At 36.2% G+C, this 12,187-nt stretch overlaps 1 protein-coding gene across 1 annotated transcript in view; it reads left to right on the top strand.

Annotated features, from left to right (window-relative positions):
* The window catches only part of stk32a (serine/threonine kinase 32A), a 173,921-nt gene that overhangs the window by 126,746 nt on the left and 34,988 nt on the right, over positions 1-12,187 (top strand). The window contains exon 7 of the mRNA XM_030154308.1: positions 7,640-7,729. Coding sequence (XP_030010168.1) covers positions 7,640-7,729 — 90 coding nt within the window. The remainder of the gene's footprint in view (positions 1-7,639; positions 7,730-12,187) is intronic.

The raw sequence follows: 12,187 nt of genomic DNA, 5'->3' as shown, positions 1-12,187 counted from the left end.
CGCGTGAGTGACAGAGACAGAGCAGAGCTAAAGGACAGTCAGTGTTGAACTAGCATCCAGGTTAAAACTGGAGAGTTTATCACCATGAAAAGGCCTTCCAAGCCCTGAACTGCACAGTTTAGAAGAGGAGAAAAGAGGAGGATGAAAACTAATCCAATTACAGAGGTATGGAACCTGTTAGAATGTTAAAAAACGTTTGATGTTACTAGCTACAGCTAGCTGAACTGAACTGAAGCAAAGTTAGCTAATAATGGAACTGGAGATGATTAAGAGATGAGATATCTGCTAAGGTGTGGTTTACTGATGAGGAACTGGGTTAGATATGTTTATAAGTGGTTTATATATGTTTCTGTCTGCTTTAACTGCTGGTTAGCTGGTTTATAAAATGTTCCTATCTGCTTTAACTGCTGGGTAGCTGGTTTATAATATGTTCCTATCTACTTTAACTGCTGGTTAGCTGGATTATATATGTTTCTGTCTGCTTTAACTGCTGGTTAGCTGGTTTATAATAGGTTCCTATCTGCTTTAACTGCTGGTTAGCTGGTTTATATATGTTTCTGTCTGCTTTAACTGCTGATTAGCTGGTTTATAATAGGTTCCTATCTGCTTTAACTGCTGGTTAGCTGGTTTATATATGTTTCTATCTGCTTTAACTGCTGGTTAGCTGGTTTATATATGTTTCTATCTGCTTTAACTGCTGGTTAGCTGGTATATATATGTTTCTATCTGCTTTAACTGCTGGTTAGCTGGTTATATATGTTTCTATCTGGTTTAACTGCTGGCTGCGTTGTGCATCTCCTCTCCTGCTTTGCACATCTTCGCATTGTTTCACGTAAGTGACGTGTATGGATTGCACCCCACCTCAACCTGCTATAGGGAATTTATACATTGTACGGTACATTGTGTCTCTGCTCAGTCCATGAGCCGCCCTAACCCGACCCCCAAATAAAGTGTCCAGGGTAACCCATATCCATGCCTCACTAATTTCTTTGAATAGGATGATGAGGAAGATAAAATATATGAAATAACTAAAACTAATACTAAAACTAAACTAAACTAAACTAAAACTAAGCATTCAGAAAAAAACGATAACTAATAAAAACTAACAAACCTGCTCTAAAAACTAATTAAAACTAACTGAATAAGAGAAAAAAAAGTCAAAACTAATTAAAACTAAACTATAATTAAAAATCCAAAACTATTATAACCTTGGCTCCAACCTCGACAGTTGTGGAGGTACTAATCCCGGCAAAACACATTAGATAACTAAGCCATTGTTCATTGCACACACTCAGTTCTGGATTCATAAAAGCACAGACCATTAACGTGGACATGATGGCAAAGATCATTCATAATTCTGCCTCTGAGATGTCACGTAGAGATGTAGTAGTTATAGTTTAATTTCGAAACAAGCATCACCTTCTACGCCCAGCAGCCAAACATTCAGATCATAGGTGTCAAACTCATTTTAGTTCATGCAGCCCAGTGTGATCTCAAGTGGGCTGGACCAGTAAAATAATAAAAATAATAACCTTTACATGATAATCCAAATTTTTCACTTCATTTTAATGTGAAAAAAGTCAAATTGCAGTATGAAAATATGAATAACTTTAACAATTATGTACAACCTGATATTTGTTGAGAAAAATAAGTGCAGTTTCAACAATATTATGTCTGAGTTTATTATTTACATAACTTACAGATCACAGAGAGTCTAATATTTTCTTGAAATTTAACTTTTTTTAAAAAAACTTTTCAGGTTGTTAATATTTAGTCAGGTTAGTTACCTCCGGCAAGGAGGTTATGTTTTGCCGGCGTTGGTTTGTCTGTCTGTTCGTGTGCAAGATAACTCAAAAAGTTATGGATGGATTTGGATGAAAATTTCAGGAAATGTTGAGACTGGCACAAGGAACAAATGATTAAATTTTGGTGGTGATCGGGGTGGGGGGGGTGGGGGGCACTGATCTGCCTTGGCGGAGGTCTGCGCTCTCCAAGTGCTTTTCTAGTTTGTAAATGTAAATATGTTCATAATACAATTTGACATCCTTGACTGTTAATATCTTCAGTGTAATTTTTTTCATTTTGTAAATACATCCTCTGGGCCAGATCAGAACCTTTGGTGAGCTGATTTTGGCCCCCCAGCCATATGTTTGACACCCCTGATTTAGATGATAGATGTCGGCTTCTTTCCACTGGCTACCATGTTAAAAATTCTGCCCTAAATCTGTCTAACTGGAAAGCAAAGCAAGAAGGGAAAAAGGAGATAAGTATGTGACAGAACAGAGAGCATTATTAACACATGAAGACCCAGTGCTACTTTTTGTGTCAGTTCCCAAATGATTTTTTTCTCTCTTTTTAACCTTTCTTAAGTGATTTATCACCATTTATTACAATGTCATCCTCGGTATGTTGCATTTTTTTTTAAGTGAATCAGATATTTTACTATATTTAATTCACTGATCATGCAGATGTTCATAAAAGCTCAGATTAAAGTTGAAGGTTATTATAGAACAGTCTCTCTCAAATGGGGGTACATGTACCCCCAGGGGTGCTTGGAAGAAGCCAAGGGGGAAAATACATTAACCCTTTCATGCATAGTGGTCACTACAGTGGACAGTTACTCTACAGCTATAATCTTGTATATTCATGGGTTTTGTTGTTTTAGTTCCATATCAGCCAACACAGTGGACACTTATGCATCATCTCATAAACTGCAATTCATACCATTATTGTAACTTTGCTGTTTTTGATTGGTTCTTGAGTGGAAATCAATTGTTAATATTTATTTTTTGCATATTATCTCCATGAAGTGAATAATAACTAGTATTAGAATATGTTAAAATGTGAGAAAACATCAGATTAGCTCCATTAAACATGGTTTAATTTCACTGTTTTCATATCACTTTATGATATTGGGTTTTAAATACATGTTTCTTTGCTTCAAGAATAAAATTCATGGTGCAGCTGAGTGGACATTTTTGTAACTCCATGAAAAACAGGTTGTTTAAAAAAAAGAAATTCAATCACATTGGGGTTTTTTTCATGCCTAAAGAGGAATAAAAACACTCAGGAGAAAAAATCTTGATTGAGGTTCTCATAATTCATGCATAAAAGGGTTAAATAAGTCATCATGTACTGACTACAAAATAAATAATGAGATTTAATGCTGAAATATAAAACAAAATAAATACATTCATATAATAGTTTTATTGTCAATCATCTTTTTTAAACTTTGGTAACATTTTAAGAACATTTCTATTTTATATTATTCAAGATGTGTTTTTTTGAATAATTAAGTAATTTTTTTTGTTGATGAAAGGTTCATTTATTAATCAATCACCAATTTATTTATTTTTCTTATCAATGAAAGAGGGCACTTTCAGTTTATATTTTGCACGAAATTCACTTATAAAAATATGTTATTGTTTTTTATATATTACTGTTAAATATATTAATTAAATTGTGTCAAATCTTTTTCAGTCAAAGATGCTGAAGCAAGAGTTGGGGTACTTGGCTAAAAAAGTATATTTCAAGGGGTACTCCACTGTAAAATGTTTGAGAACCACAAGATGAGGATGTTTCCATGTTCACTGTGGAGCCTCTGAACGTCCAAATGGGTCATATCTGATGACCATGAAAAGACAAAAAACTGCATTTTACATCAATTATTCACATGTATTGATAAGATTATTGGATCAACAGTTGTTAACCCATAAAGACCCAGACATCCACTGTTGACCAAAAGCATCTACTGATCTAAAATGTTTAAGAACTTCTGATCCACTAATTCTATTAATACATGTAAATAATTGGCGTTAAATACTGTTTGTCGTCTTTTCATGGTCATCAGATATGACCCATTTGGACGTTCAGAGGCTCCATAGTGAACGTGGAAACACCATCATCTTCTACAACATTGATTCACCAGTAAAAACATGGAGTTGGATCAATGACAGTGGATGGAGAGACTTGTTTTTACATTCTGTTATTGATATCTTTGCTGAAAAAGTAACTTTTTTTGTCAGTTTTCTTTGTTTTTGAGAAAATATCCTTCAACCTTAAACTGAGCTTTTATGACTATCTACATGATCAGTAAATTAAATATTGGAAAATGCTTGATTTTCACTTAAACAAATGCAGAATACAGAGGATAATATTGTAATAAATGGTGATAAACCACCTAAGAAAGGTTAAATATTTGGGAAGTGCCACAGACATAGCTCAGGGTCTTTATGGGTTAAACATTATAGATCAGTAGATGGTTTTGGTTGCCTGTGACTGTTTGGGTCTTTATGGGTTAAATATGAACAAATGAAAGAGGTTCTGCGTTCACTGAGGCTCTACTTCGAAGCTGAAATTAGCTTTCAGTCCTGCCGCACCTTTGTTATCGTACTGCATTAACAGTCCGTCTTACAGGTAAGAAAAAAACGCACCTTTCTCATTCTTCTATATCATACAGTACTGTAGTGTTTTAAACACAATACATCAGCTTCTCTCACACTGGAACCAAACAGGCAGAGATCATGAAGTAGCAGGGCAAAAAAACTCTAAGAACAAGAAAATAAGACTGTGATAAAGGCTGATATGAACAGTAAAAAAAACAAAACAAAAAAAAACATACTTTAGAGTATATATTGGAAAGGAAACGGGATGGAGGGCAGGACAAAGATAAAGTAGATTTTTTTTTAACTTATGGGCAGATTTGCTAAGTGTTTTTCTTATCTTTAACCCTTTAACTACCAGACTAAGAGGAACCTGATAAGGAACCTGATGAGTAACTCAACCATATGGTTGAGCTGGCAGTTAAAGGGTTAAGGTCCAGTGTCTTTGTGTAAATAAAATAATTTGTTTTTTGGGGGTTTTTTCAAGCGGCTGCTCATGCCTGCTTTATATGCACACGCTGTCATCTGTTTGTGTCATATTGTACTTCAGACTTTGTGTTTACTGTATATGTGTGTACAGTATAGATATGCAGATAAATTTGCATTGGGGTGGAGGTGGGGGCGGGGGGGGGGGTCGTTCTCTTCGTGTATGTTTGTGCAGCCTGGTTGTACAGTGTGTGTTTTGTGGGGTTACTGAGGACATCCACTCATCCGAACAATCACTATGCAGTAAAAACTCTCCCACTCTGTCCCGCCTCAGTGTGATACGTGCACATGTGTACACGTGCACACACAAATATACACACATTGAGCTCATTAGTGTGTGTTCAGGGTGCTTTGGAAAGACTCTGGGCCATCTTGCAGCAAGGGGATACACAGGTCAATGGTTTGACTTTGTTAATCACTGAGTTTCCTGCTGTACAGTCACTGTACAAAGATAGTACCTCTGTATCATTACTAAAGACTCTAAAGTGAATGTGTGTTTGATTTCTAGTCATAACATTATGATCACAAGAACACATGAGGGAAAATGCACTGTTTAAATGGCTTACACTGTTTAACCCATAAAGACCCAGTGCTACTTTTGTGGCAGTTCCCAAATGAATTTTCCTCTCAATTTAACCTTCCTTAAGTGATTTATCATCATTTATTATATCATCCACTGTATTATGCATTTTTCAGTGTAAATCATGTATTTTTCCCTATATTTAATGCACTGATCATGTAGATGTTCATTAAAACTCAGAGTAAACTCAAAGGTTATTATTTTATAACTGAAAAAACTGAGGAAAAAGTGACTTTTTCAGGAAAATATATCAATGACTGAATGTAAAAACAAGTGTCTCCATCCACTGTCATTGATCCAACTCCATGGGTTTTACTGTTGAATCAATGTTGTAGAAGATGACGGTGTTTCCACAGTAACTACAGAGCCTCTGTATTTAACGGCAATTATTTACATGTATTAATAGGATTAGTAGATCAAAAAATGTTAAATATTAGAGTTGAGTAGATGCTTTTGGTCACCAGCGGCTGTTTGGGTCTTTATGAATTAAATTTGCATATCTAGTACTCAGTCTGCTTTGGAAATAATTATTTGCACACCAGTGATTTTGTTCTGAAGTAAGTTACAATAACCACCCTTCAGCACTGTTTTTATAACCACAACCAACAATTCAAAATAGGAATGATAACATCAGATTATACCAAAATATTAAGTAAATTAGGTAGAAAAACAGTATTTGTGCAGTAAAATTTTCTAATTTTATGCTCAGGTACTTTTGAAACACAATTATTATGTAAATCATACATAAGGTTAAAGCAATATACAACTCAAGCAGTAAAAAAGAACCTTAAGATGATGAGTAGATGGACATTTCACTGCCTGATGAAGAGACATGGAATCAACAAAACAGTTGTTTGTTCCAGCTTCCATTAGAAAATACTGGTGTGGAGAATTTTTTTGCGGTACCAGTGGAGAGAAGAAATAAAGTTGGTTTTGTGAATTTTATTCTGCACAGGAAAAACAGTTTGACAAAGTACATCAGCAGTCTGATCAGAGGAGAAGCTTTCAGGCATATTTATACAAAATAACCTACATAATAAGAAGACAGTACTATCTGGTCATCAGAGGAATGGGAGCCTGGCATTTAACAACGTAAAAGTGTCTCAGTTTCATGATCTCCAAGGACATGAGGGAGTTCAAAACTGATAGATACAAAGCAGGAATGTGCATAATTCACTTTAACTAATGTAGAGAGGCGCAGTGGATAGCACTCATGCCTCACAGCAACAAGGTCCCCACCCCCACCAGTTGATGGGGGTGGGGACCTTTCTGTGTGGAGTTTGCATGTTCTCCTTGTGTCTGTGTGGGTTCTGTCCAGGTACTCCGGCTTCCTCCCACCATCCAAAAACATGCACTGATCAGTTAATCAGTTAATTGCCCATAGGTGTGAATGTGAGAGTGATTGTCTCTATGTATCAGCCCTGTGACATGTCCAGGGTGTACCCCGCCTTCGCCCATAAGTAGCTGGGATGGGCTCCAGGGGCCCCCGTGACCCTAGTGAGGATAAAGCAGGTTCAGAAAATGAATGAAAGAATGAATGAATGAATGAATGAATAATCTAGATAGGGCATGGTCAAACTAGCATTGTTTAAGCCATTCAAGCCGTTACTCATGCATGCAGAGACCATTAACTTCCTCGGACCCAGCTATGGGTTTTCTGTCCACATTTGTGGACAAGAGTTTCACAACTTTATATAAAAAAAAAACGAAAAGAAAACTGTCCACCACAAAGGACATTCCATAAAAAATTTAAAAACTGCATCTGAAAAAACTGTTGCATCATGATGTTTCCAATATTGGCACTTATTTAATAAAAAACAAAAAACAGCTTGTACTTTGCTGACATTTCCTGGGTCTTAGGAGGTTAAATAGAAATTATAAAACATCCTAACAGAGGTGAGATAGGTATGTAACACTATGATGAAGTACAGTGACATACTTTTTCCATTTTCTACAATGAAAATGGTAGAAACAGTAGCATTTCAACACCACATCACAGGAGTCCTGTTGAAATAATAATAATTATTTCAAAGCTGTATAAACATACATCAGCAGTGGTTCAGTTTATTTTGCCAAGAAGTTCGAACTTTATAGTTTGAAGCCTGCTCAAAGACAGTTGTCCAAGGATTTTTGCTGTTGACTAATATGGTTTTCTTTAGCTGTGAGGTAACATAATGTTTCTATTTTACAGGGCATGTGCATTTAACAGACTTCAACATTGCAGCCATCGTCAAAGAAGACTTAAAAGCAACATCCATCGCTGGAACCAAGCCATACATGGGTAGGAAATGCATACTTTTACAAAGTCACATTCAAGTGAATCTGCATCAAACAGCAGCAAATGGAAACAAGTACATTAAACATATAAAAACAAAATATCCTGCACCAGTCATTTCAGATACTTCAAATTAAAATAACACATTGACAAGGGCTTATGTTTCGGCCCGTTTACTTTGTTTTCATGTTGTTTTGTCACTGTCTGCTAGTTAAAGTCACCTTTCACATCAGTCGACTTAAATTGACTATTGTTCAGTGGCACACCTACAGAAGGGTCTGTGTCCACGGCAAGATGTTTTTGTGCCATTTTGGCAGTGTTGTTCTTTTGTTTTTTTCATACAAATCCTATGAAGTACATTGTTTATAGCGCTCAGCATCCTTGGTGCAAAAATGGCTTCAGCGCACGGCGTTCTTGAAATGTCTGTTTGGAACGTAGCAACTATAAGAACTTGAAAGAAGCAGTTCAACAGGCCTGACAGTGCAGCCCTGAAAAAGACAAATGCATTGTGCCTGCATCCAGATGCTGTGGCGGATCTGGAATCAGATGAGGAGTTCGTGCAACAACCGATAAACATCAGCCACTGCCTTCCCTGAATGTCATCTTATGTGCTGATGGGCTAAAGGCAGTCGCAAAGGTGAACTGAGCTGATGCTGATGTTCCACTTAGATTGTTGCATCCCAAGTAAAATATAACTTTTAGCATATCCCACACATATATACACATTTGAACTACCGTAATCCACATTCTCAGTGAAAAGGACATGTGTGGGCTCAGGTTTTGGAGGAAGCATCCATCCAGCCTAAGTTTTATGAAAATAGCACCAGTGTCCCTGTATCTCATCAGCATGTTCTATAAAGAATCAATAACTAGTTGAATTTGTAAGGTTGTCAGGTTCTGTTCTATATTAGAGTCCTGTGGTTTTGATGCAGGAGATCAATCTCCCAACAGAAGTGGCTGGTACTTTCACTGGAGGAGAACTCAACTAATGAAATGAAAGTCCATATATGACTTCCTATCAGTGCTCAATAGTAACTATATTGATATCTGTAACCATTTCCATTATACAAGCCATTAAAATATGGACCATTTTAAGTGAAGGCAAATTTTAATATTTCAAAAATTCAGCCAAAATTAAAAAACTCAATCTTTCAAAACTCTGAACAAAATTTTTAGATATTGTCCCAAGGAAGCTACATAAAAAATTAAATGAATTCAACCAGTAGTTCTAGAGAAAAAGATTGTGTAAATCTAGACATTGGTGACCTTGAGTTTGACCTTTCAAGGTCACGGAATGTGAAAAGTCATGAACCCAAATGAAAGTCTATATATGACTTCCTATCAGTGCTCAATAGTAACTATAATGATATCTGTAACCATTTCCATCTTATAAGCCATCAAGCCCATTATAAGTAAAGCAATTTTTTAATAATTTAAAAATTCATCAAAAACCACAGTATTTCAAAACTGAATATTCTTTGTAGACATTGTCTCAAGGAAGCTACATATAAAATTTTAAATGAATCTGACCTGTGGTTTTGTCAGAGAAGATGTTTCAAGAAATTGCTGATAAAGATGACAACAAAGACGATGACGATAACGGACACAGTTCCTTCACAGTATCTCACGGCCTATCAGTCGGTGAACTAAGAAGCTGAGTAGATCAGCAGAGAATGAGTTTACATGTCCACTGTGAGATCCAGAATTTTTAAAATATATTTGAATAATTGTATCTGTAAGTAAATGCCCCCAGAAATGAAATGACAATAAATTGATACTTCTCCAGTTCTTTCCATTTCCTCCACATTATGGGTCACATGAGTTTAGTGGGTGATTTCACTGAATGTGGATTCAGGTCCTGAGAGACAAGATAAGAACTAACAGGATTTCAGGGTTGAAGAGAATGACAAGGCAGCATTCATCGTACGTGTGTGTGAGTTTGTGTTCACACGAGGGCTTCGCCTGCATATATATGTGCATGTGTATGTGTGTGTGTGTGTGTGTATATGTGTGTGTGTGTGTGTGTGTGTGCTCCTGCGTGTGTTGTAATTAATTCCTGGAGAAGTGCCTGTTCATGATGGAGAACGATCTTGTAACTATGTCTGAGCACATTTCAGACAAACACACTGGAGTGTAAGAGATAATTCATGGGTCCTCTGGGGAAAAGGAAGCCCCTCTCTGAGGCTTCACAACCACATTTTTCATCTTCAGCAGGAAAGCAGAGCAAACCGGCTGTAAAGGAGAACATGATGTATGTGTGTGTGCTCATCTTTGAGCGGATCTCACATTCCTGTTTTTGACAGTCATAAAGACAAAATAAAAAAGGAAGAGAAGAGCGAGTGATGAATGATAGAAATTCTGCTTGACAGCGTGAAACTATATAACAGCACAAATACAGACACACTCAAGGAAAACCATGAAGAATGTGAGGAAGGTGTGGGTCTGCCATATGACACCAGAACAGCTTTACTGTGTCCTGTCATTGACTCTAAATCTGCGACCTCCACTGGAGAGACAAACACCATCCTAACAGATGATATTCCATCATTTGGTTTTTATAAAGATGGTGGTGAAGAGTGTGGTTTCATTAGATTGAGGTTTGGAGACTGTGAAGACCATAGCATGAGATTAACAACAGTTTTCAGACTAATTACTCTTTTCAATGAGCTCCTGTGCCATATGGAGGAGGGACAAATCAGGAGCGTCAAACATGTGGCCCGTGGGCCAAAACCGGCCCGCCAAATGGTCCAATCCAGCAAAAATTACACTGAAGATATTAACAGTATAGGACGTCCAACTTGTTTTAGTTCAGGTTCCACATACAGACCTATGTTTCAAGTAAAATAATTATATAATAACCTATAAATAATGACAACTATAAATTTTCTTCTTCATTTAATGTGAAAAAAATAACATTACACTATGAAAACATTTACATTTACGTAAACGATCCTTTCACAATAAAATGAGAATAACCTGAACAAAAGTGAACAACCTAAAATGTCTAAAGGAAATGATGAGCAATTTTAACAATATTCTGCCTTTTACTAAATGTTTTGTGTGTTTGTAGATCCACTGTGATCTGTAAGTTTTCTTAATAATTAGCTGATACGTAATATGATAGAACTTTAACAATATTATGCCTGTTACCAAACATTTGGGTAACATTTTGTGTAATACACATGAATAAATGATAAGCTGAGGTATAATATTGTTAAAATTGCATATATTTTTCTTATGAATTCACCCCCCCCCAAAAAAAATTCAGGTTATTCACCTCTTTTTTTTTTTTTGAACAGACAATTTGTAAATGTTAATATTTTTTACTGCACTAAAACAAAGAGAAAAAGTTGTCATTATTTATAGGTTATGATGTTATTGTTTTACTGGTCCGGTCCATTTCAGATCAAATTGGGCTGAATGTTACCGCTGAACTAAAATGAGTTTGATGTCCCTGATATAAAGTAAATGCCATGGACAGACTTTTCCACAGCTACAGTCTTCTGAACCTTACACTATATCATATGTTTCATCACATTTGCATAATGTATACAATTACACAGACTGTTTGACTTTATTCCAATGAACCCTCCTTTGCCTACACTTAACTTTAGCTTTTTGGTAGTTTGTCCAGACTTGCAGAATATAGTAATGACGAAACAGCTTTCATTACAATGAAAGATGTCCTTTTGGAGCTGTAGTGTGCACAGGTGTCTATAAGAAGAGTATTGGTTTCTGGTTGGAGTTCATACATGGTATGGGTTAGATGTAATTACTATTTACATTGATCAGTATGTGACATTATTGTTATGTTTAATACAGTAGACTGTAAAAGAACTAATCATAACCACTTTAGGTAAATATGCTTATTGACACCAACATTCTGGGATTTTATGTTACTAGCGGCATTGTACCCATGGAGCCATTGTGTATAAGAAGTGCCTATACATTATTGTAAATGGACACAGCAAGAGCAGCAGCAATTTTGTGAAAAACTGTTGTGATGTTATTTGTTCACATTTTTTGCGAGTGGATATTTAAGAAATATTTTCAAGACACAATTATGCATTTAGGCAGTTTGCTTATTTCAGTACCATCAATTTATAGTATTTCATGAACGGCAGCTTAACCACTTCCGAAAATGGAGTATGGTGGCAGGGGTGAAGAATTCAAAGTAGAGAGAGGCTAAAATTGCCCAGCATACCTCACAACATTTGAATACGGACATAAAATTGTGCCTAGTAGATAGTCAGGTAATGTTTCTATTCATTTGGCGAGTTTGGTGGCGATCGTGCCGGTGAAGGCTGAGGAAAACCCGTACAAACGCCCTCCTGTGCTGTAACATCGATCGATCGGACACAGAACGTGCATTATATAGTAGGATGCTATATGTTTTTTCAGTTTTTCACTGTGGTTTGGTGTTTGAAAACTGAGAAATAAACCAAAAAACTCATCAACCATCAG

This window comes from Sphaeramia orbicularis, chromosome 14 (genome assembly GCF_902148855.1).
Source record: "Sphaeramia orbicularis chromosome 14, fSphaOr1.1, whole genome shotgun sequence".
NCBI lineage: Eukaryota > Metazoa > Chordata > Actinopteri > Kurtiformes > Apogonidae > Sphaeramia > Sphaeramia orbicularis.
This window is presented reverse-complemented; position numbering and strand designations above follow the sequence as displayed.